Source organism: Cicer arietinum, chromosome 4 (assembly GCF_000331145.2).
Source record: "Cicer arietinum cultivar CDC Frontier isolate Library 1 chromosome 4, Cicar.CDCFrontier_v2.0, whole genome shotgun sequence".
NCBI lineage: Eukaryota > Viridiplantae > Streptophyta > Magnoliopsida > Fabales > Fabaceae > Cicer > Cicer arietinum.
Window position 1 is genome coordinate 64,129,569 of NC_021163.2, and position 26,702 is coordinate 64,156,270.

The window sequence follows — 26,702 nt, forward strand, 5'->3', positions numbered from 1 at the left end:
TATAATTTTTTTTATTATGACCATTTATTTAAATAAATTGATATGATATGCTCAAACTTCCTTTTCATTAGCATATATTAATAGTTGCAATATTAACTCATTAATTCACTTTCATAGTTGTTCAAAAAAATTATCAATTAAATATCTTCATAACTCTAAAATATTAAACTTTGCTATAAGTCTCTCATTAAGTATCAAAATGTCTTTTCATATATATTTTATATATATATATATAGTTAGTGTAGTAAGAGCATACGAAGATTTAAGAAACTAACATTAACTAGATCAATTTTGAAGCGATCAATTTTGTGTTCTAAAACAATAACCTATAAATATTTAAATTTGAAAAATAAGTTGGGTGTCAAGGGTGTGGAAAAAAAATTCAACCATAATCGACAGTTACCACTAATAGTTAACTTTATATATCATTATATTGTGGTTTATGTATGCCATAGACACACAAGTAGTCGTTCAATTACTAAAGAGATTGTTTTGTCAAAAAAAGATCTTACAAGATTGTGTCATTTGAGGTTAAAAATAATACAAGGTTAAAAATAATCTCTAGTCATATTAATGTTTTCTATGGAATTTATGTATTTTTTATATACATAATACAAAAATTTAGTATAAGCCTTTAACAATGGATATTTGAGCTTCGTGTAGTTTATAGATAAAGATCGATAAAATTATACATAAATATAAAATTATTTGATATGTTATTGAGAATTACAAACAAACAAAAAATAATGAAATTAACATTTAATTTTGATATATCAAATGATTTTAGATTGTGTAAAATTTTATTTACATAGTCTATATAATATAATTTTTCAATCTAAATATAAAAATGAAAAAGAAACAGTAAAATTAAAAATATATATAATTAAAAGAGATGAAAAGAAATTTGAATTGAGAAGTTTGAAAGTATCAACCAACACGCATCCGCAAACATACGGTGCATATTCTATTTAACTTTCCTCCATATGCTCAATGAAAACATATGTAATGTGATAATCTTACCGGATGTTTTGGTTTTTAATCCCTTCCATACCATATAAGACCCACGAAAAACTTGTCAGTCATATTCACTTTTGAAAGATTTATGGATAAATAATAATAATAATAATGAAAAAGAAATATATATTTTTTTAAGAAAACTTAAAAAAATAAAAAAATAAAAGAAAGAAAGGTTATGAGTTATATCTATCTGAGCATGCTTGGGTGCATGGACGCTAGATTTCCGTTAAGAAAGAAGAAATCCCTAGCGCAGAGGAAAACGATTTTGCCGCTAATTTAATCGCCACACGCACGTCACACCCAATTTAACCCTCCGCGAAAATAACGCCTTCTTCTAAATGCAAAATCAAAATAACTAATCCATTCATTTATCAAAACTACTTTTATAATCATACTATCATCTAGCTACGACGAATTAATAGCAAAAACCTTATTAGAAAAAAAAATAAAATTAGAAAACATAATCACAAAATAAAATTCTGTTATTCAATGAGGAAACTGTGTCCAAATTTTGATAAGGTAGATGGATTGGAAACGGTGTTGGAGGTTCCTATACCGGAAGACATGTGGACTGAAATAGGAAGCACCGGTTCTAATCGGTGGCAGAATCTTCGTGCTCTCATGAAAGCACAAATTTCTAACGATAATTCTTCGCACCTTTCTGCTACTTCTAATAATGAATTCATTGCATTGCTTAGACTCGTTGGTTCTCCTCTTATTCCTCTTCAGGTTCAATGCGATCATACCTTAACTCGTCCCCTCAAAGATTCCAACATCGTAAGCATTCTTTTTCTTATTCAGCCATTGTTATTTCATATAGATTAATTCTTTTCTAAATTAGATTTTGTGGTTTCAATTCAATTATTTTCTCCGTTCAGGTTTATCAATCTTGCTTTCTGCAATCAGCATTTCAAATTGCAATTAGATAGAAATAGTATCTGGAATTGTTACGATACTTGTGAATAATGTTGTAGCTTATAAGTCATTATAAATGAAAATGTAGTAAGCAGATTTTAGAACGGTTAGATGAAAATCAGATGACTGTGATTTGAATTCATTTTCAATCAAATTGTGTTGGGACTTGGATCCTATTTGGATTTGGTGCAGTAATTGTCGTTTAAAGCTGGTTTTACTATTGTGCAATATGAACTGTCCGATCTCGGGTTAACGACCGAGATTGTTTACTGCATGATACTAGGTGGAGTTTCAATTGCAGGCGATCCGGTTCTGACGTGGCTGTAGGTCCATGCAGTCCAATCTTGATCATTAAATTTAATTTGATGGCAAGGAGATTAATACTCTTGGTTGGGTTGAACAGTGTTTGAATTGACTAATTTTCACTTATTTAGTGACATTAGTACCTTTGAGACTATTTGGAAAAAACAGTTTAACTGTTGATTTCAACTTATTTCCTTAAGTTCATTTGAAAACAGCTTATGATTTACATGGAAATAGTTTGATTTTATTTTCTCTTTTGTTATAAATTAACTTATACATAAACACTAATATAAATGAACCCAATGAATGAATGAATGTGCAGGAAGCTTCTAGTGCGAAGTATATAGTGCAGCAATACATAGCTGCAACAGGAGGAGTGGGAGCATTGGATTCACTGAAGAGTATGTATGCAGTGGGGCAAGTGAGGATGTTTGGGTCAGAAATGCGTGAGGGAGATGATAGCATTCAACCAATTGGGAGGGCTGAAGTGGGAGGTTTTGTGTTGTGGCAAAAGAACCCAGATTTGTGGCACTTTGAATTGGTTGTATCTGGTTTCAAGGTTAGTGCAGGGAGTGATGGGAAGATAGCATGGACTCAGTCTTCCTCTCATCCTTGTCATGCTAATAAAGGTCCTCCTAGACCTCTTCGCCGCTTCTTTCAGGTATCAAAATACAACAACATTACAAATTTGCTATATTGTTAATCTTTGCACATCTAAATGGTACACCTAATTAGAGTAATTGATATTGACATTAGCTTATATGAGAGCTAATTACTTTGTTAATTGTCAGATATGAAATCATAAATATTAGTGTTCTTAAATAGCCGTTATATATTGCGGAGTTCAAACAAATCGCTATTGTTCTATGATACATTATTTAGTACAAATATTGTCAAATAGTGGAATTAGTGGCACTATAGTATTGTGGCATAGCAGAATTTTAACAGCTATTTTAAGTGATCTATGATTGACAACACTGATAAAATAATAAGAAAAGTATAGAAGTTAATTGTTATTTTATCAAGAAGAAAACAAATTACGAGCAAAAGAAAAGAAAAAGAAAAATGAAACGGAACTACAATCTCAAACGAGCAACTCCAAGAGCATCAACATTGAAATGTGATGCAATTGAGGAGGGCAAGTAATCCAAGATTTGAAAGCAACTTTGAAGAGGCACCATATTTAACTAGCCAATTTGCACGTTCGTTACCCTGACAGAGCGTATGATGGAAGGAAACATCCCAATCTTGACGGCAGATTAGGGAAATTTGTTTAATCAATGGTGCATATGGATGAAGGGGTTGGGTATCCAACATGATTAAATCAATAACCACCTTAGAATCAGACTCAATAATAATAATAATCTGGTGACCAACATCGTCAACTATACGCAAACCATGAAAAATAACATATAACTCTCTCACCAAGTAAATAGTTATACCAGAAAAACCAAGAAAGCCCGATAACTAGTCTCCCAGAGTTAGATAGAGAACTCTCTTCATAAGGCCTCCCGTTGCTATTCCTCATAGGGCCTCCAAAACCTAATCTCCCAGGGTTAGATAGAGAACTCTCTTCAACGTTGACTTTGATGATATTATTTGGAGAAGACCAGGTTACTTGTCTACTAGGCTTGTGGATATTTTTCTTGGAAAGAAAATGTAATACGTCAGTATGAAGAGAATGGATGTGACTAAGACACTTCCAATTCCACCAATCATTACCATTTCGAGCTTATCATAAAAATCAACACAATAATGAAGAAAATACCATTAGGAGCAAAAGCATGATGTTTGAACCAAGTAGGGAAATCCGACAAATTGAAGGTAGTATCCTTGTTGAACAGCAAAGCATCCCAAATCGCCATGGACATGGGACAATCTCTGAAGGTGTGAAGTAACGTCTCGTGACTAGCTCCACATCTTTTGCAGGAGGAGTCTAAAGATAGATGTCTGGAAAACTGAAAAGCATTAGTAGGAAGGCTACCATGCATTGATAACCAGATGAAGTGCTTCAAATTCTCAGGAAGTTTGAGCTTCCATATCCTCCCTAAGACATATAGTTACCAAGTTGAAAATTTGTGACTAAGTATATAGTAATTAGTGCTAACCAAGAACCACAATAGTTTCTTTAAATGTAAAAAGGTAGGGATGAATAGTAGTACATTTTTATTTTTAAATGTATGAATGTAATCCTATCCTTTTATTATATTTAATTAAGTTTGGTTTTCCAAAATTGAATTTCGTACTTTTGAGGGGGAAACCTTTTATCTGATTGTGTTTTTCCTGCCAAATTTTTACTCACCCAACAACAACTCTGTTAGCAATTTGTTTTTGAAAATATAGTAGTGAGCAATGAGTAGCAACTTAGCAATTATGTTCCAAATGATAAGGGTCATTTGAGTTCTGGTATAATAAAAAATCATACCCTTATCTAATGTGTCAAAGTAATTGTTGGAGACATAAAAATCAATATAAACAATAAAGTGTAGATTACTTTGACACATTACATAAGGGTATGATTTTTTATTATACCAGAACTCAATACCCTTAATGACATGGTATGCCTTTGTGACTATGCTATCTAGCTAGGACTTAATTATTATTGCTCTCATTTCAATATAAAAGTTCAATTTTAACTCAAGCTAAATGTGAGTATATCTGCATTTTGGATAATTTGGTTTATGGCATTAACTGAATTCCACACCTTGTTAACCAGTAATTGAATCAGCTTTTGTACAACCAAAAGTTTGGATTTATCATTGAAACTATAAAGGGGTTTTGTTTAATCAATATCTGTTGCTGATTTTATGCATTTCATTATCAGGGATTGGACCCGAGATGTACAGCAAACTTGTTTGTAGACGCTGTATGTGTAGGAGAGAAAACAATTAACAAAGAAGATTGTTTTCTACTCAAGATAGAAACTGCACATGACATCCTCCAAGCACAAAGCACATCACACACAGATATCATTAGACACACATTGTGGGGATACTTTAGCCAACGAACAGGGTTACTTGTCAAATTTGAAGATACCAAGTTGGTGAGAATGAAAGCATCCAAAGGAAATGAATCTGTTTTTTGGGAAACAAGCATCGAGTCGGTGATTGAAGACTATAAATACATAGATGGTATTAAAATAGCACATGGTGGCAAGACAGTGGCCATTTTATATAGATATGGTTTAGCACATAATCACAGGAGAAGAATTGAAGAGACATGGAGGATTGAAGAAGTTGATTTTAACATTTGTGGCTTGTCAATGGATTGTTTTTTGCCTCCCTCTGATATCAAGAAGGAACCAGATGCAGTAGAGCAAATTGTATAGTACGAAAGAGTTAGGAATTTTCCTTTCCCTTTCCATCTTTTTTGTCAACCGTAACAAATTTTTTGTACATATTGCATAGAAGCAAATTATAGTTGGATACAAAAAGTTGTTCTATTTTTCATGGATTTTTGTTCAATGTTTAGCACGAAAAAAGTTAGCTTGCATTTAAATTTTTGCAAGGCATTTCAGGAATTTGTCGTCAGACTGAAAAAAATGTTTTTTTACTGGAGAAACCGAAAAGAATGTTAAAATTTAAACAGGGCAAAGATAATCGATATTTTTGCTCAAACTAGGATCCTTGACAAGTCTAAATGGATGAGCTGTTAATGGAATTGGGTCGAATGATCAATATGCGAATGAAAATTGGTCTATCAGTGAAAAACTTGACTCGTACTTCTTAAGTGTGCGTTAGGTTAATGCTTTTATCAAATTTAATTTATTTAAATTTGAATTTAATGTAAAACAATTTATACAGAAGCTACAAATCGTAATAATTATAATTTTAAGTTAAAATCAATTATATAGACATAATCAATTTTATTCAATTTTAACTTCTAAATTTGATTTTGCCTTCTCTAAAACTAAAACAAAAAATGCACTTGGTAAGTGAGTTTGGATCCTCTTGATCGAAATATCGTTCAACCTCTCTCAATCATCTCTATTTCTTTCAATTTTATTTTATTTTTTATTGAAAATTTATAATATATAAATTATGTATATAAAATTCTACATAAGTCTAAAAAAATTTGATATGTCATTAGGACTTATGAAACATCAATGATGTTCAATAAAAATGTAAAATGTGTTAATTTTAATGAATCTCAATAACATATCAAATGATTTTTTTATTTGTGTAAAATTGTGCATAAATGATCTATAGATATAAATTGAAAAAAAAGTAAAATTAAGATAAATAGAAAAAATTAAGAGAAATTGAAGGAGATTTGTATGCATAATTTATATGATATAAATATATTTTTTTTTACATAAATTATTATTTTTATTTACAAGATAATATATATGAATATTCGTTAATACTCTCATATACTTAAAAATCTACAAATATTCGTTAAACAAATATCAATATATAGAGTATAAATATCATTTTTATCCAACAAATATAGGTAGCGAAATAATATTGTATGTTCTTATCTATAGTCATTATCATTATCATGACTACTAATAAACATAGAAATAGCCAATAAGAGTGATGTATATGGATTTTTTCTTTCATATGTACCAAGTTGTCTATTTTAGCCAACATTAATACGACTTGTCTAAAATAAAGCCAAATGAGAAAACTAATTTAAATAGATGAGTTAAAATTTATATGTTGTCTATCACTCTAAAAAGAATAATGATTAACAAAAATATAATCTTGAAAAAAAGAAAGAAATTCCTTTAAAGTGACCAATTGGCAAAATTTTCATGACTTTAAAAACTCTCTAGAACAACGGATTAAATGTTTAGTCTCACAAATTGCCTCCTCTATTTTAAATAAATATGAAAAATGATTTACATGAAATAATTCAACTTAAATAATTAATAAATTTAATGCAAAGTGAATTATCAGGAGATCACAAATTTTTAAATATTATGTAAAATAATAATTGATAAAAATTCCGTTCCCTTGAAAACGTCAAGACATAAAATTAAATAAGTTTTTTTATTTATAAATGTTTTAAAAATGTATTAGATTAGGAAAAATAAACAACAGTGATACGACACCGTTTAGTAGAGGTTTGAGCGACTCTAAAGCAGATAAAACGGCATAGACACCCGAAAGAAAAGCCCCGCTCGGTAAAGCCCAAACCCTAATCTCCTTTCTCCACTTATTTATACCCTTTGCCTTCAGCCGCAAATTGTATCTTCTCAATTCTCATAGAACCTTAGGTCATAAATTTCAGTACGTGTTTTCTAGCATTTTTCTCACTCTCTGGATTTTCAATTCCCCAATTTCATTATCATTATTGTTGTCATGTAATCTGATTTCGTTTTCAAAACCCTAATTTCGATTTTATTTTGATTTGTTCATCGGTGATTCTTTGCATCTGTTTACCCTCTCCATCTGTGTGTCTCATATGAATGACAGTGGAGATATAACTGATGCAGATATCCAATTTGGTTGACTTACCAGCTCTTTGCACAACTTTTTTGAAATTGCAATGAGTCAAATGAATCCACCAAAATGCAATACAATCACCGATTTTTGGTCAAATTTTATATTTATTTTTCCAAAAAAAATCAAAAATGGTAGCTGATGATAATTTTTTAACCGCTTATTGATATTCTGATAAGCTTTGATGACAAAACTATAATTATCTGATACCATTTTACATTTTTCCTCAATGTTTTTTGCTTATTTTATTTGTTTTTTATTTTTTGAATCTAATTAATATTTTAGGGTTGGCAAGTGATGTTAAAATTTCTTATCCTACAAACTGATGTAATTCTGTGATGATCAAAACTCCGCTTATTATCTGATGCCATACCTATCTATCTTACCTTCCTATTTTGTTTTTTAATTTAGTTTTTTTGGTTTTTGTATTTAGCTTTTAGTGCTGTGTTTTTAAATTGTTAGTTTGTAAATTGAATTTTTTATGTTAATTGATCTATGATGTAGAAAAGCAGACGGGCGGACTGAAATGATGCCATGTTGATTGTCTGCCACTTCCATCTTTGGAATGTCTCTGAGATTCAATTCTAATGTTCAAAAATTTATTTTGAAATGATAAATTCAATTTTTCTATATTGTGATGTTTTTATTAAACAATAAATACTTCTGCTATGATGATGTTGCATCAATATGTCTGGACTTATGAAAGTTTTTTCTGATTATCTATGCTACTTCTGAGCAGTATTATCCTTTATTTGTTTTTGTTATTTTCATATGAATATATGTTTATAACTTTCTTTATAGTTGTATTATTATGTTGATCTTTTCATTTTTAGCTATCTTATAGTGTATTTTGTTTAGCTATATTTGTTTAAAATCTTGCTTTACAACTAAAATAATTCAATTTGTTTCAGCCGCACTGTCTATCTTATAGTGCAATGTTCTCCTTTTTGGACTCCAAATTTTGTTTCTGTCCCTCCATAAAAGAAACATTATGTAATTCATTTGATTTCAATTGGCCATCTACTTAATCAAGAAAAAAATTACTTAATCTCTTTTTAATTAAGAAAATAAAAATCTAAATATTTTATTAAATCAAAAAATTAAAATCAATAAAATGTATTAAATAATTTCTTAAATTAACTAATTAATAAAAGAAAAATAAAATTAAAAACAATGTATAATATGAATTTTGTAAACATGACTATCAAACAAATCATCTAAGTGGCTTGGAGAGAGACACTTCATAATAAAATGTCCTCGATGTTTTAACAAGTTAGTGTTTTTGAATTGTTTTAGTAAAATTGATTATTAAAAAAGTTGAAGAATATCAAATATTTTAGTGATTAAAGCAGTTGAAAATCATAAAATTTTGTAAAATACTAAAATTATTTGAGTAATTTGTAAAAAAAGAGTTACAAATTTTTGAAAAATAAAAATAGTTATCAATTTAAATGCTACTACCATCAAGGTATGAAGAGTTTGGAGAAATTGCTAAGAAAATAGTAGAAAAAAGAGGATCTTAACATTTCATGTGACTCTACTAATCTAAAACATCCTTAAAATTTATATATTGCCATGGGATAGACTGTTTTATTTTGCATTATATATAAAGCTTCTTCTGTAAAATAAATAGAAATGCAGTATGAAGTGAAACAAAATAAAAAATAGTTTTGAATACCAAATATTTTGCAAAATATTTCATTGGTGGAATTGCCCTAAACCCTAAGGCATTAAATGTTGAAGTAGCGATAAGAATATATGTGAAATTGAAGTAGGTTCCACATCAACCAATGCAAAAGAAAATGAAAAAAATACAAAAACACATATTCGTCTTTCAACATTGTGGAAATAAACAACATCCACCATTTAGATGTTGGAGAAGGCCTAATACTAAGTGCACTAGGTGTAATCAAATGGGGCATGAAGCTGTTATATGTAAAAATGAGAATCAACAACATAGTGATGAGGCAAAAGTTGTTCATCAGGAAGAGGAGGATCACTTGGTCATTGCATCATGTTTCTCGAGCATCAAATCAAACGAGAATTGGTTGATTAATAGTGGTTGTACTAACCACATGACACATTACAAGGATCTATTTAGGGAACTAAATTGATGTTTATCAGAAGTTCGAGTTTGAAATGACAACTAAGTTGACACGAAGGGAAAAGGAACAATAGCAATTTAAACTTATTCAAATACAAAGTTCAATTCTTATGCGTTGTGTGTCCCTGAAATTGATCAAAATATGTTTGTTAGACAATTAACTGAAAGCGGTTATAAAGTTATATTAGAAAACAGAGGCTGCTTAATGTTGATGGCAAAAGATATTTTCAAAGTAATAATGAGAGGAAAATGTTTTGCTTTAAATCCATTAGAGAAGGAGCAAACTGTTTTAAAAATCAAGAAAATGTCATAAATTTGTGTTACAAAAAGCTTGGGAATCATCGTCATCAAGGTCTCTGGGAGTTAAAATCCAAGAAGATAAAAAATGACCTTTCAAAACTTGATGACCATATTTCAAATCGTAAGACTTGTCAATTTAAAAAGGAAATCATGAAGCCATTTTCGAAGACAACACAAAGAGCGACATAGAAGACTCTGTATAGATTGAAACATACACCAAAAGCATGGTACAACAAAATTGTAAATCCATTTTTAAGTGTGGGCTTTGTAAAAAGATTATTTTAGTCTATTTTTTACATCATGCACAATGAGTTGAAAATGATCAAAGAATTTGAAATGTAATATCGTGGATTAATGATTTATTTTCTAACAAACAAAATCCAGCAAAGCGAGAATGAAGTTTTCTTGTTAGGTGATCATGAGAAGTGGTTAGTATGTTGAATAAATTGTTAGGTGATCGGAAAACCACTTCTTTTTGGTGTAGCTCGTGGTCAATAGAGTGTTATGTGTGAGAAGTTTCCTAAATTATATGAGATGTGTACCTAGCAAGGGGTCTCAGTGGAGCAGGCAGTGGTGGGTGGAGATGGAGGAGGCATATGTTTTAATGGGAAGAGGAGTTAGCGAAGGAATGAAGAGGTGTTATAAATGATAGTTCAAAGTATTAGTCACGGAACAAACTTGTAGGAGTCATCTATTCAATTAAATAGGCTTATTTTCTATTGCAGGATCAGATTGGAATTGCAAACTCCATTTTCTTTACCACATCTGGAATTGCTCATCGCCTACGAAAATGTATTTGTTTGCGTGAAGATTATTTAATAACAAATTACCAATAAAAGGTACTTGGTTCGCATATGGGTGTTTGTTCAAGATATTCCTGCATGCACTAATAATTGTGGTGAAAATTAGTTTGTTCAAATTCTACTTTTTGAGTGTTTATGCTACACAAATATGTGGAGTGATATTTTAGATTGGTTGGATACACATACACATAGGCTTTTCGTTCACAATAGTCTTGATCATTTTTGTCTTTTCAATTATTTGATTTCAAATTGTAAGAGGATTCTTGATTGTTTGGATTTTGTTTGGTCTATTCAAAAGTTCTTTAATATACTGATTTGATGTGAGTATTGTTATCAATTATTTATAGGTGTTAATCATGCAATATGCTTTTACTTCTTTTTAATTTCAAACATAACATTTTTTTTTTTTATTTCGTGATCCAAAACCAATCTTAATTTGGTTGAATCGTGTTGGACAAAAGTGCCAAATTTTTATCCAACAAATCGAATTGATGAAAGTGAGTTTCTTTTCTCCCGAAATCTTCTCAACAACCTCCCATATTATACATGTTATAAATTACACTTTTTATAAAAAAATAAAAAGTTACAAACTACACATACGTTGAAAATAAATACCTAATATCTTTAGAAAATATTTTAAATAGATTTATATTAAAATATATTTTAAATTTAAAATAAAATATCATTAGAATATATGATTAAAATGTTTCTTATATAGAGCTATTAATATGAAATATGTTATCATATTGTAATTTAATTCTATATATAGAGCTATAAATAAAAATTTATGACTTACGATTTGGCACCAAAAAAGAGTGACTTGTAATGTATAAAATATATTACATAATAATTACACTTTGACAAATTAAAAAAAAAAAAACCATCAGTAAAATGCCTCTGATATGATGCAAATTGTATCTTCTCAATTCTCATAGCACCTTAGGTCACAAATTTCATTACCTGTTTTCTAGCTTTTATCTCACTCTCTTGATTTTCAATTCCTCAATTTCATTATCATTATTGTTATCATGTAATCTGATTTCGTTTTCAAAACCCTAATTTCGATTTTCTTTTGAGTTGTTCATCGGTGATTCATTGCATCTGTTTACCCTCTCCATCTGTGTGTCTCATATGAATGACAGTGGAGATATAACTGATGCAGAGATCCAAATTGGTTGACTTACCAGCTCTTTGCACAACTTTTTTGAAATTGCAATGAGTCAAATGAATCTACCAAAATGCATTACAATCACTGATTTTTATTCAATGTTTATATTTATTTTTCCAAATAAATCAAAAAATGGTAGCTGATGATAATTTTTTAACCGCTTATTGATATTCTGATAAGCTGTGATGACAAAACTATACTTATCTGATACCGTTTACATTTTTTCCTCAATTTTTTTGCTTATTTTATTTGATTTTTATTTTTTGAATCTAATTAATTTTTTAGGGTTGGCAAATGATGTTAAAATTTCTTATCCTACAAACTGATGTAATTCTGTGATGATCAAAACTCCGCTTATTATCTGATGCCGTACCTATCTATGTTACCTTCCTATTTTGTTTTTTAATTTAGGTTTTTTGGTTTTTGCATTTAGCTTTTTGTGCTGTGTTTTTAAATTGATAGTTTGTAAATTGAATTATTTGTGATTAATTGATCTATGATGTAGAAAAGCAGACGGGCGGACTGAAATGATGCCATGTTGATTGTCTGCCACTTCCATCTTTGGAATGTCTCTGAGATTCAATTCTAATGGTCAAAAATTTATTTTGAAATGATAAATTCAATTTTTCTATATTGTGATGTTTTTATTAAACAATAAATACTTCTGCTATGATGATGTTGCATCAATATGTCTGGACTTATGAAAGTTTTTTCTGATTAAATATGCAATTTCTGAGCAGTATTGTCCTTTACGTGTTCATATTATTTTCATATGAACTTATGTTTGTAACTGTCTTTTCAAGTTGTTAAAATTTTGTTTTCACGTATTGTTTTTCTACTAACACTAAAATTGTAATTTCAGGTTGTCTATTTTAATTTTCTAAATATTTATCTGTTATTGTGATTTTCATCTTTTAGTCAAATTCATTTGAATTTTTTTAAGTCAGCAAAGGTTGAATTTTTTTAAGTCATTAAAGGACCATTCAGTGATAATGACGATGGTTAACAATTTCGTCGTTCGTCGTTCGTCGTTCTTGCTGTGCCATCTTCATTGTTGATGTTAACTTTCATCGTCAATGTCAATGTCACTATTGTCATTGGCATCGTCATTATCACTGAATAGTCCTTTGCTAGTTACCGCGCGTGCGCGCGGGTGTGCGAGTGTGTCTGCGAGCGCGCGTGTGTGTGTGTCTGCTTATGTGTGCGTGCGCGTGCCATCTTCATTGCTGATGTTAACTTTCATCGTCAATGTCACTGTCACTATTGTCATTGACATCGTCATTATTACTGAATAGTCCTTTGCTGATTACCGTGCGTGCGTGCGCATGTGTGTATGTGCGCGTGTGTGTCTGCGTGAGTGTGCGTCTGCGTCTGTGTGAGTGTGTGAGGAACTAACCCGAGTCAGCATTCTTGTTGGAAGACATCATTCAAATTGTATTTTTTTTTTAATGTTCTACAAGTAATGGAGTGATCACGTGTTTACTGTATTTATAGTGGATTAATGCGTATACACCTACACGATAGATATTATTGTGTTTTGATTTTTTTTTGTAGTAGTGTGGAGGGAATCTCACTTGGTCTTGTAGAGATGCATACATGCATGATTTTTTATTTTATTTTAATTTTTTTTTTTAAGATACTAATCAAAAGGTGTATATGTTGGATTTCAATGTTGAGAAATTAAAATCGTAAAATTGATCGATGTTAATGTTTTTTTTTTTTTTTTTTATAATATGGACTAAAATTTTAGAATTAATTTTAATTTTAAAGTTATGATGTGCAAACTTTTGAATTTAAACACAATGAAATTGTTGAATTCATTTTTACTTAAAATAAACCATTTTTAATTCAACTCATTTTCCACTAAAATGAATTCACTCAATTTAAGTCACCGCAATTCTTACGCATTCTATTTGTGTTCATCAATCTAAAGATGAAATGTTGTCACTCATACCATTGTGTCGATAATTTGAATATCACTTACTACTCTTGTAGAAGACTTTGTTACCCTTATATATGTCTCTTTGATTTTCAAGAAATCAAGAAATCCACACAAAAGAACATATTTTAAAATTTAACATTAATATTTAAAATTTATTTGTAAAATATAGATCAACGGACAAATATCGACATTGTTTGGCGGAATATTATATCTCGAATTCAAACTCCAATGCTAACAGTTACGCATATAATATTTCGTCAGCTAACAAAGTTACAATGCTAACTATTAAAGAAATTAGGAAGTTTGTGGTACATAAGTTATAGGCTTTCCATATTTTTGTTAATGCACTTGTCCCATAACCACGAGCATATAAGCTAACAATTTGACATATTCTCCTCCACACTTTCCCCAAAGAGCCCTCCAACCATTTGTATATATGCAAGTCTTTTCTGAAAATGTGTTATAAGGGCAACATACACTGCAACTCATAATTTTCAACCCAACATTCATCAGTAAAATGCCCAAACTTATCACAATTGTAGCATTGTATCTTCTTCTTATCAAAGTTCTTTGATTTTTCTTTGGATTTACCACTTGCGCTTCCTCCTTAGGCTTCTTGAAGTTATTCTTATTCCACTTCTTTTCTTGATCTAATTTTCTTGTGTATTTGTGTTGTTAGTGCTTGATCCCCAGACTTCACTCAATTCCTCTTATCCATTGTCAATTGTCTTGCTTCTAATGTTTCTTGCAGTTCTTTAAGATTCAATGTTAAAATGTCTTCGGATTCTTCAATAACGCACACAATGTAATCAAACATAGAATGCAAGGATCTTAAAATATTCTCACACAACTTCTATTTAGCCAGCTTCTCACCACATCTAGCCATTTAATTTGTGATACTTCTTAATCTTGAGATCAGATCTGGTACATTTTCTTGTTTCTTCACATGCATCAGTTCAAATTGTATTAGTAAGGTCTATAGGTTCACTTTCTTTACCTTTGCTCCTCCTGAATAATATTTCTCAAGAATGTCTCATGCTTCTCTTGCACATCTTGCTTCAGAAATCTTATCAAAGTTGGTTGTATCAAGACATTGATGAATGATGAATGTAGCTTTGCAATCTTTCATCTTGTTTTCTTTAAATCTCGATCTCTGCACTTCTGCTGGATTAGCTCCCAGATCCTTTAAACCATTTTCTCTGATATCCAACACTTCTTGAAATCCAAATAATGCTCGAATTTTCACTCTCCATTTATCCCAATCTTTTTCATCAAAATGTGGCATATAGGCTGGAAAATTTCCATTTTTTGCACTTGAAATCATCTTCACTTCCCTCGTATTTGTCACTCTGATTTGGATCAAAAACCCTTGCTCTAGATACCAACTGTTAGCTACCAAGTTGTTACTTGCACAACAAGAAAGTAGAAAATACACTAGATGAATGAATGGTAAGACATGTTTATTGATTGGATTGATAATCCTATTTATAAATGAGTTATTCTTACACATTCTAACTAACATCTAACTAACTAACTAACTAACTAACTGATTGGTTAGTTAGTTAGTTACAACCTTCAATTGTTACATTACTTGAATTACAAGTCATTTAGCAGCGCCTACTTCAGAACCCCGTAGATATACTCATAGAACTTCAAGGTCTTCCACTACTTCTTCCTCATTTTCTTCCCTTTGTCGACAACATCTACATTCATCTTCACCGTTGAATTTTTCTCCACTGCGGCGAGCTTGTTATCTTTATCTGGTTCCATCGCGGATCGATGAATCGATACTTTGTAAAGAGATAAATAGTGAAGAGGAAGAAGGGAAACTATTTCTTTGAAGTTTCTTGAATTTGTGGTGACATTGTGAAATAAATTGAAAGTAATTGATTGACATAAATTGAAATTAAATGGAATGATAACGTAAAATATTATAAATGCATTATAATGTTACTCATATCACTACGCGAAAAAACACATATTACAGCGTTTTTTTTAAGCCATTTACAGCGCTTTTTCAAAAAAATAAGCACTGTGGAATCGAGCGTTGTAAATGATACAACAGCGCTTTTAAAAAAGCGCTATAAAACATGTAAATACAACGCGCGCTTGTTATGCACATTTTACAGCGCTTCTTCACAAAAAAGCGCTGTAATATGCCCACCCATATATGAAATTATGGTTGGGCATTTTACAGCGCTTTTTTGAGAAAGCGCTGTAATATGCCCACCCATATATGAAATTATGGTTGGGCATTTTACAGCGCTTTTTTGAGAAAGCGCTGTAATATGCCCACCCATATATGAAATTATGGTTGGGCATTTTACAGCGCTTTTTTGAGAAAGCGCTGTAATATGCCCACCCATATATGAAATTATGGTTGGGCATTTTACAGCGCTTTTTTGAGAAAGCGCTGTAATATGCCCACCCATATATGAAATTATGGTTGGGCATTTTACAGCGCTTTCTCAAAAAAGCGCTGTAAAATCCCCACCCATAATTTCATATTATGGGTCTGCATTTTACAGCGCTTTTCTTGTACATTTTACAGCGCTTTCTCACGATAATATTCAGATACCTAAGTAACTACATTCAGATACATATATACAACCTAATTTACAACCTAATTAACTACATTCAGATACGTATATATATATATATTTGTCTGGATCGAGTTTGAACATCGACATCTTATGCGGAGACAAGAATGAGTATTTATTTGACAGTTTCCTCGTGCACACGACCTTCTCGTACAAAAACCTTCAATGAAAATTTTAAACTAGATTAATTACCAATACATTTAATTAATTACAAATAAATGCAATTAAAAGTATTTTTTACCTTATGTACAAGCTGATTACAGTAACACTCAGCTCCTTATGTTCGAGAAGATCGTACATTTGCTCCTTTTCGAGGTATTCAATATACTCATCTCCAAAGATGTCTTGATTCATTTGTACAATGGGCGAATCGTTGCTGCTGCCCATGTTCCTTTTTATTTGGATGTCAAGACACGCCCCGTATTTACCAAGGCGTGGCTGACTTTTATTAGGAGCAGCAGCAGCAGCGACCGATTTTCCCCGATCCAGATTTTTTGTTGCTGCAAGTTTTGCAGCTTTATTACCCTCCAGCCTTTGTAGTTTGGCAGCCCTATTAACCTCCAATTTTTGAGGTCTGCTGCCTTTTTTTGGCTGTAGGGGTGGTTTATTTATTTGGACCTACAAAAATGAGGTAAAATGTTAGTTTATTGAATCTGAAAAAATAAAAAACCTTAGGCAATAAATGTGACAAACCTTTTCGGGAGATGTAACTGATTTGTCCTTGGGAATCTTTTTTTCGAGGGCAACAAGGTGTGTGGGCCATGCCACGTAACTGCCAATAGCGTCGCTTAAGAACTTCATATCTCCATCGTTGTCCGGTATGGGCAACGGTGCAGTTGGTTCGAAAGCAACCGTAGGCGATACTTTGACATGGCCCGCGGGGATCGGAATATTGTGCAATACTTCTCCCGAAGTATTGTGCAATATTCCTTTTCCCACCTTCCGTTGAGTCGGCGAGGACAAGTATAGGACACATGTAGTGACACCCTACATCAATAGTTAAAACATAAGTACAGTTAATATATAAGTTTGTTTAATACATAAGTAATTACATAAGCAAGTAAGTAGTAAGTAATTAATTACCTCGGGAATACTCTTCAAACCGACGTTGCAACTCCCGGTTTCACTCTCCATTTGTATTTCAGGTTGGAGCTGAACCGGAAGTTGCTTGTCTTTATTCGTATTCACCAAGAGTGCCACTTGCTCCGATAAGATTCTGAGCTTCTCTAATACTTCCTCGTTGGAAGGTTTTTGGCGCTTCTCTTGAGGAAAAAAGCTTTTGGGAGTTACGCCAAATCCTTTCCCCCTCACTCGACCGGAATACTCAGGGACATTAAACACTTTCCCAAGAATGTCCCTGCACGTATCCTTGTTGCCCTCTTGAGTTTCAGAACTTTGTTCAATAGTTTCCTAAAATACATGTAACATTAAAAAGATAAGTTCAATAGCATTTTTAAAATACAATATTAAAAAATATTAAAGTGATAATATACTTACACAAAGTTCTACAACTTTCTTGACATTTTCATTATCAACCACTCCTTCTTTGTTAACACGCGCTTCCTTCCATAAGATATGACGACCCAAGGGTTGATCGGCTTGGGTGTCTTTTCTCTATTCGTTAAAATCATAAACAAAATAATACAAATTAGTTACACACTATAGTTTATAATACAAATTACAAGTGATGTTTAATTACTTACAATTTTTTGTTCAAGGCGTGCATATCCCATACGTGATTTCTTGTATGGGTGTTTTGGGTTGCTTGCCCGTTCGCGATTTGCCTTACTAATATTCTATATAAAAAAAAAATAGCAATTGTGTAAAAATTTAAAATACGCTACGAATATGAATAATAAAACACAAATGCTAATAAATTAATCACTTACGACAAACGCCGGGTCAGAACGTTTGGAAACAAATGCACTCCATTCATCCTTTGATATATAATGTTGATATATCTTTGGAGGTTCAGCATTTGTGTTTCCTTCTCTATCTTTTAGATAGAAATTTGAGAGATGGGATCTAAATCCACGATGGATTTTCCCAGCAACTCTCAAAACATATGACTTTCGTTCCTCATCAAGAACAAAAGTGGTCTGCAATGAAAACAATTATAAGTAATGTATTTTACAGAAAAAAAATTATAAATGACAAAAGAGTAGATCAAAATATTTACTTGAATGTCATTCCAGATGATATCTTTGGCATCCTTCAACGCCTTATCTCTCCAGTTGTCTATTGTTATTGGGACATTTTGACGAACAACAGCCCCAATGTAGCTTACAAACATGGAGCTGTTGGGGTCAACTGGCTGACCACTCTCGTTCCAGCCAACCTAATAAACTCATATAGTAAGTACATGCCCTAAACCCTAAAAAAAGATAAAAAAACACACAGCAAACAGAGTATATATAGTATACCTCAAATTTAATGCCACTGCTCCGTGCTTTAATCACCCTTTGCATGATAGTTGCACCACGTTTGACTTCTTTTTCGTAAGTCTTAGAGGTGCCAACTTCTTCATTTTGAACTTCTAAATCTTTGTTTGTATCCATTTAACTACAACAAGTTCAACATGCACTTTAGTATAACATCAACAAGCTCAACATGGATCATGCATTATTATAAACAAACTCAACATGTATCAGTATATCTTAAAAAAGCTCAACATGCATTCTAATGATTACAAAAATTTAATAACATCAATACCTGAATAATGATGGTTCGAAGAAAGACGAAATGCAAAGAAAAGAGGGTTTGCAGAAAGTTCACAGAAATATGGTTCACAGAAATACGGTTTGAAGAAATACGTAATGAGGGTTACGTATTTCAATGAAAATATATTGTGTGAAATGGGAGAGATGATCTTGGATGGAAATAAGGTTCGAAATGAAGGAGATGATCGTGGAAATAAGGTTCGTAAAGGACGGGATGATAGGGTTTGCAAAAGAAGAGAAGAAATGAAGGTTGAGATGAAGGTTACGTAATGAAGAGGAAACTGAAGAGGTAACTGTTATATATACGTAACACTTTTACAGCGCTTTTTATAAGCCTTTTACAGCGCTTATTTTGTAAAGCGCTCTAAAAGGCTTCTTTAGTTAAATTTTTAAAAGGCTCTTTTACAGCGCTTTTTTCAAATAAGCGCTGTAAAAGACCTCCGTGTGTTATTATGTTATTTGAATGCCTTTTACAGCGCTTTTTTCAAATAAGCGCTGTAAAAGACCTCCGTGTGTTATTATGTTATTTGAATGCCTTTTACAGCGCTTTTTTCAAATAAGCGCTGTAAAAGACCTCCGTGTGTTATTATGTTATATGAATGCCTTTTACAGCGCTTTCACACATAAGCGCTCTAAAAGGCTTCTTTAGTTAAATTTTTAAAAGGCTCTTTTACAGCGCTTTTTTCAAATAAGCGCTGTAAAAGACCTCCGTGTGTTATTATGTTATATGAATGCCTTTTACAGCGCTTTCACACATAAGCGCTCTAAAAGGCTTCTTTAGTTAAATTTTTAAAAGGCTCTTTTACAGCGCTTTTTTCAAATAAGCGCTGTAAAAGACCTCCGTGTGTTATTATGTTATTTGAATGCCTTTTACAGCGCTTTTACACATAAGCGCTCTAAAATGTCTCTTTATGTTAATTTTAAGAGGCTCTTTTACAGCGCTTTTCCCAAATAAGCGCTGTAAAAGACCTCCGTGTGTTATTATGTTATATGAATGTTTTTTAAAGCCTTTTACAGCGCTTTTCCACATAAGCGCTCTAAAATGTCTCTTTATGTTAATTTTAAAAGGCTCTTTTACAGCGCTTTTTCCAAATAAGCGCTGTAAAAGGCCTTATTGTTTTTGTGTTTTGTTATGTTATGTTATTTTTTAAACAAGCTCAACATGCATGCAAAACCCACATAGTAGTAACTGGTCACCACAAAAATCCCTTCCTCTTCACCAAACTCTTCTCCTTTTATGCATCTTCTTCACAAACATCAAAGCTTACTCTTTCACAATTCAATCTCCACCTCAACACCCTTTTTATCTCTTTACATTCTCTTTCCTTCTTAAATCGAAACTTAATTGGTATTCAGGATCATTGCCATGTTGCGAAAAATGGGTTTGTGTCTGGTGTTTTTGGGGATTCCCATGATGCGTACAAGGTGTTTGAAGAAATGGGTTTGTGTCTGATGTTTTTTGGATTCCCATGATGCGTACAAGGTGTTTGAAGAAATGGGTTTGTGTCTGATGTTTTTTGGATTCCCATGATGCGTACAAGGTGTTTGAAGAAATTAGGTGTCTGATGAATATTATTTTTAAAGCTTTTTTACAGCGCTTTGTCAAATAAGCGCTGTAAAATGTCTTTTTTACTCACTTTCAAAAGAGTCGTTTACAGCGCTTTGTGTGAAAAGCGCTGTAAAAGGTATAAAACACTCATTATTTTATTTTTAAAAGGATCTTTTACAGCGCTTTTTAAGATAAGCGCTGTAAAATGTCTCTTTATTTTATTTTTGTGTTTGGTTTATTTGGGTTGGGATGACATTAAAAACATTTTTATCATTGTTTATTGGATTAAAAATATTGTTATCATTGTCTTTATCACAATACTTTAGGAGATGATGAATTATTAGAAATGAGTATTCTGAAGAATCTATATATATATATGCACTGAGCAAAAGAGAATCTCTCTATTCAGTTCAGTTCAGTTCATGTAAATTACTAATTTATATTCAGTTCAGTTCATGTAAATCAAGCTAAATATAAAACACTCATTGTTACATGAACTTGGTATAAAACACTCAAATCAAGCTAAATATAAGCAGAAAATAAATTAATCAGAAAATAAATTAATCAGAACTTAGTATAAAACACTCAATTCAGATTACATGCATATTTACAATAACACAGTTCAGATTACATGCATAGCTTATATAAAACAATTAAACATATATATACATTAAGATGCCCTTCTTCTTTTCCTGGTGACATTCACATTTGTTTGTCCATTTACAATACGAAACGATGGATTAATCCAAATTCCCTCATCATGATCATCTCTAAGATATAAACCATCATCAGTTGAATCAATTTCATGTGGTTGTTGTGATGTTGCAAATAAAAGATCATTACCAACATCTTCATCATTATTGTTATCATCACTTATTTTATTGGTCGATAGGACAACAGACCATTTATCATTAGAAGGATCAGTGACATAAAACACTTGTTGAGCTTGCGACGCTAAAATAAAAGGCTCGTCTTTGTATCCCACCCTATTAAAATCGACAAGCAAGAATCCTGACTCATCAATCCGAACGCCATTATTATTATCGACCCACTTGCAACCAAATATGGGAACACGAAACATTGTGTAGTCTAACTCCCATATGCGCTCGATAACCCCAAAATATGATAGATTTGCATATATTGGGTTTTTGTCTTTTGCACTTGAGACATGCATCGCTTCAGCTACGAGAGTGACTCCACTATTTTGCATAGTGGTCTGATCATCTTGTTCTTTGGTATAAAATGTGTAGCCGTTAATAACATAACCAGTGTAAGAAAAGACATGTAAGCTCGGACCATTTGCTAGCCACCTCAATCTATTTGAAATTGATCCGGGGTCTATATCAAATTTTGACATTATGTGATTTTTTAACCATGTTACAAAACTTCGATTGTGCTCTCGAGTTATCCAATTTTGATTCCTATTCATGTTCAAACGAGATAACTGATCAATGTGTATTGTAACATACGGTTGAACCTCATCATCATTGTGCAGAACATACAATTGTGCCTGCTCCCATTCTGTCCTTGATATAGTCAGTAGTCTCCTTCCAGTTATCCCTTCTCCTGATAGTCTTCCCGAATGACGAGACATGGGAAGCCCTATGGATTCAACATTGGACAGATATTCAGTACAAAATTCAGCAGCCTCTTCAACAATGTATCGTTCAGCAATACAACCTTCTGGTCGACTTCTACTTTTTACGTACCCTTTTAATATTTTCATATATCGTTCTATCGGATACATCCATCTCATATAAGCTGGCCCACAAAGTTGTGTCTCCTTAACCAGATGAACAGTAAGGTGAACCATTATATCAAAAAACGATGGTGGGAAATACATTTCAAGCTCACACAAAGTAACAACAATTTCCCTCTGCAATGTCGGTAATTTCTGAGGGTCGATCACTTTACTACAAATTTCCCTGAAGAAGAAACATAATCTAGTTAAGGCTAGTCGAACTTTTTCAGGTAAAATGGAACGTATACCTATTGGTAGCAAATGCTCCATTATAATATGACAATCATGGGTCTTCAAACCTTTTAACTTGAGGTCTTTCATACAAACCAAATTTTTAATGTTCGAAGAGTATCCTTCTGGAACTTTAACTTCGTGTAGAAATTTACATAAAACAATTTTTTCCTTTCTAGATAGAGTATGAGCGGCTGGAGGTAGATATGTGCGATTTCCTTTCTTTACTGGAGCCAGTTCATTTCTTATTCCCATATCGACCAAGTCCAATCTTGCATTGACGCCATCTTTAGACTTTCCTGGAACATTGAGTAACGTACCAATAACACTTTCAAATACATTTTTTTCAATATGCATCACATCGAGGAAATGTCTTACATACAATGACTTCCAATATGGCAATTCAAAGAAAATTGACTTTTTCTTCCACCCAGTTTTCACCAGCTCTCCCGCAAAAGGTTTGCCAAATTTATTGGTCAAACCTTGTACTTTTTCAAGTATTTGATATCCAGTCGGTGCTAAAGGAGCTTTACCTTCCTCTGATTTTCCATTGAATGCATTTCTCCACCCACGATACTGATGACTATAAGGTAAAAATCTACGATGTCCAAGAAACACATTCTTCTTACAATGTTTCAACCGCATCCAATTTGTACTCTCTTCACATATAGGACATGCACACTGACCTTTAATGCTATATCCTGATAAATTACCATATGCTGGAAAATCATTAATTATGCCGAACAACATAACCCTTAAATTGAAACATTCTTTCTTATACCCATCATAAACTTCCACACCTGTCTCCCACATACTTTTTAAATTTTCGATTAGAGGAGTCAAGTATACGTCGATATCATTCCCCGGTTGTTTGGGTCCAGAAATTAACAGAGACAACATCATAAACTTACGCTTCATACATAACCATGGAGGTAGGTTATATATTACCAAAATCACAGGCCACGTGCTATGTGAGATGCTTTGAAGACCATGTGGATTCATTCCATCAGTAGAAAGTGCAAGTCTTAGATTTCTTGACTCTATCCCGAATTCAGGATACTCGTGATCAATTTTTGCCCATTGTGGGGAATCTGCAGGGTGTCGAAACATTCCATCTCTAATTCTTTCATCTGCATGCCATGTCAAGTGTTTTGAATCTTCTTCACTGCGATACATGCGCCTAAATCTTGGTATTATAGGAAAATACCACACGACTTTTGCTGGAGTAGATTCTTTCTTCTTATATCGAGAGACATTGCATTTCGGACACGCCTTAAGTAGTTCATATTCGTTTCGAAATAAAATGCAATCGTTAGGACACGCATGAATCCTTTCGTAACTCATTCCAATAGAACACAAAATCCGTTTAGCCTCGTAGGTTCGACTGGGAAGTTCATTATCATCTGGCAACATATCTTTTATGAGTGTTAATAATTCCGTAAAGCTTTTATCAGACCATCCATTACTCGCTTTTAAGTTGTACAACTTTAATATCGCTGACAGTCTTGTGAATTTAGTACAACCATTATATAATTCTTTCTCTGCATCACTCAACAAACTTTCAAACATTTTAGGACAATCTCGAAGATCTTCTTCAACTGCTTTTGCAATCTCATCAACTCGGTCCGGCTCATATGTATCTGTATCGAAGTCAGTTGAAGCATATGTCGAACTATTCTCAAAATTAATGTTTCCTTTTTTTTTCTCACCATGTCTTATCCAACATGTGTAGCTTTGATCAATTCCATTACATACTAGATGTCCTTCTAATTCATCTTCTCTAACACGTTTTCCAAAACAACATTTTAAACAAGGACAAACTACTCTATTTGGATCTTTTGCATTCTTCACTGCAAACTCAACAAACTCCTTCACTCCAATTTCATACTCTTTTGACAATCGATTGGCTGAAATCCATTTCCTATCCATATTATACCACCTATATAAATGCAGTAACAAAAATAATAAGCTTTCAAAACATATCAACAAGTTTCAAAAAGAAACCAATATCAACTAACAATTTCAAAACAGAACAGATCATGTGGTATGAGTTTTTGACAATTTTTGACAATTTCAAAACAGAACAGATCATGTGGTATGAGTTTTTGACAATTTTTGACAATTTCAAAACATAACAGATCATGTGTAAAAAATACCTTAGACAACGTAGATGGCCGCACAGTACGTAGAGGATATTAGGGTTCCCAACGTATATAATTATTTGAAAGATGTAGAGGATATGAGGGTTTCCAACGTATATAATTATTTTAAAGATGTATTTTACAGCGCTTGTGAAAAACGCGCTGTAATAGGTAGTTAAATTCAATGAAAGCGCATGTGTTTTACAGCGCTTGTGAAAAAAGCGCTGTAATAGGTAGTTAAATTCAATGAAAGCGCATGTGTTTTACAGCGCTTGTGAAAAAAGCGCTGTAATAGGTAGTTAAATTCAATGAAAGCGCATGTGTTTTACAGCGCTTGTGAAAAAAGCGCTGTAATAGGTAGTTAAATTCAATGAAAGCGCATGTGTTTTACAACGCTTGTGAAAAAAGCGCTGTAACTGATACGCGAAAGCGCTTCCTTTTACAGCGCTTTTTTGACAAGCGCTGTAAAAGCCTTATAACGTGATGCGCAAACGTTATATGACCTACTACAGCGCTTGTTTTACAGCGCTTGGCATCAAAAGCGCTGTAAAAGGTTCCGTTATTTTTAAAATATAATTACAACAACACTTGTGTTTAGCAAGCGCTGTAAAATGCATAACAAGGTGACAAAAAAATAGATTCGGGGTTTGTTTTATGTATTAAATTTAATAATAATGTAGGTAAGATTTCACGATTTCGAAGAGTTACTATGGAAGGACTGGAAGGACGTTGTCACTTTCTTTGGAGAGATACTTGATTTATACGAATTTATTATCGTTACCATGTTGAGATAATACAAATAATTTGACAAAGAAAATTTATGACAATATTTATGAGTGATTTAGTAGTTTTTTTCCATTGAATTTAATGAGTAATTGAATTTTCAACGTATAAAATTATTACTCACTCTAAGTGGAATAATATAATTGTTCATGAAAGGAGGATTTATACTGTAATATACTACTAAATTAAATTGATAAGTGTAATTGATAGTGTAAAATATTACTCACAATAAAAAAAATGCATTATAAAAATATTATAGAAAAATGTAATGAGTAATTGAATTGTCAACGAATGAAATCATTGGAATAATTGTGTATGAACATTTTCGAAGAGTTACGTCGAAAAAGATGATTTCGAATAGAGACTCGGCGAGACCGTCACCATTTTCTTTGGACCGAGCTCATCTTGACTGATTTATACCGATTTATTACCGTTACCATATTAAGATAATACATAGAATTAGATAAAGGGCATTTATGACGATATTTATGAGTGATTAGGTGGTTTTTTCCCATTGAATTTAATGAGTAATTGAATTTTCAATTTATGAAATCATTATTGACCCCTATGTGATTAAGTGGTTTTTTCCATTGAATTTAATGACCCCTAAGTGATTAGGTGGTTTTTTCCCATTGAAAGTAATTGAATTTTCAATGTATGAAATTATTACTGACCCCTAAGTGAAATAATTATGCATGAAAGCAAGATTGATACTCATAAGTGTAATGATAGGGTAAAATATTACTTATAATAAAAAAGTGCATTATAGAAATATTATAGAAAAATATAATGAGAATTGAATTTTTAAGGTATGAAATCATTGAATAATTGTGTATGAACGTGAAATGAAGATTGATAACGTAAAATATTACTCATATAATTGATTGACATAAATTGAAAGTAATGAAAAATGACTAATAATATTATAAGATAATTCA

General features: G+C 32.0%; 1 protein-coding gene, 1 long non-coding RNA gene and 2 other non-coding genes across 4 annotated transcripts; all 4 read left to right on the plus strand.

Moving 5' to 3' along the window:
• The first annotated feature begins 1,130 nt into the window (after nt 1–1,130).
• LOC101506968 (uncharacterized) lies at nt 1,131–5,734 on the plus strand. The gene is made up of 3 exons (XM_004499083.4): nt 1,131–1,794; nt 2,558–2,896; nt 5,060–5,734. The coding sequence occupies exons 1-3, from the start codon at nt 1,507–1,509 to the stop codon at nt 5,561–5,563; spliced, it is 1,131 nt and encodes a 376-aa protein (XP_004499140.1). The 5' UTR covers nt 1,131–1,506; the 3' UTR covers nt 5,564–5,734.
• A 1,611-nt stretch (nt 5,735–7,345) lies between these two features.
• On the plus strand, nt 7,346–8,482 carry LOC105852020 (uncharacterized). The gene is made up of 2 exons (XR_001143812.3): nt 7,346–7,469; nt 8,187–8,482. It is a non-coding gene; the product is annotated as an uncharacterized lncRNA (long non-coding RNA).
• Nucleotides 7,969–8,054, plus strand: LOC113786415 (small nucleolar RNA R16). The gene has a single exon (XR_003472698.1). It is a non-coding gene; the product is annotated as a small nucleolar RNA R16 (small nucleolar RNA).
• Nucleotides 8,483–12,343: 3,861 nt separating the features above from the next.
• LOC113786416 (small nucleolar RNA R16) lies at nt 12,344–12,429 on the plus strand. Its single transcript, XR_003472699.1, has one exon. It is a non-coding gene; the product is annotated as a small nucleolar RNA R16 (small nucleolar RNA).
• The last annotated feature ends 14,273 nt before the right edge of the window (nt 12,430–26,702 follow it).

Bases quoted from the DNA above. Each gene is read 5' to 3' on its own strand.
- LOC101506968 (XM_004499083.4), top strand. From the start codon at position 1,507: ATGAGGAAACTGTGTCCAAATTTTGATAAGGTAGATGGATTGGAAACG. The intron at 1,795-2,557 runs GTAAGCATTCTT...ATGAATGTGCAG, and splicing joins CCCTCAAAGATTCCAACATC to GAAGCTTCTAGTGCGAAGTA. The intron at 2,897-5,059 runs GTATCAAAATAC...TTTCATTATCAG, and splicing joins CTCTTCGCCGCTTCTTTCAG to GGATTGGACCCGAGATGTAC.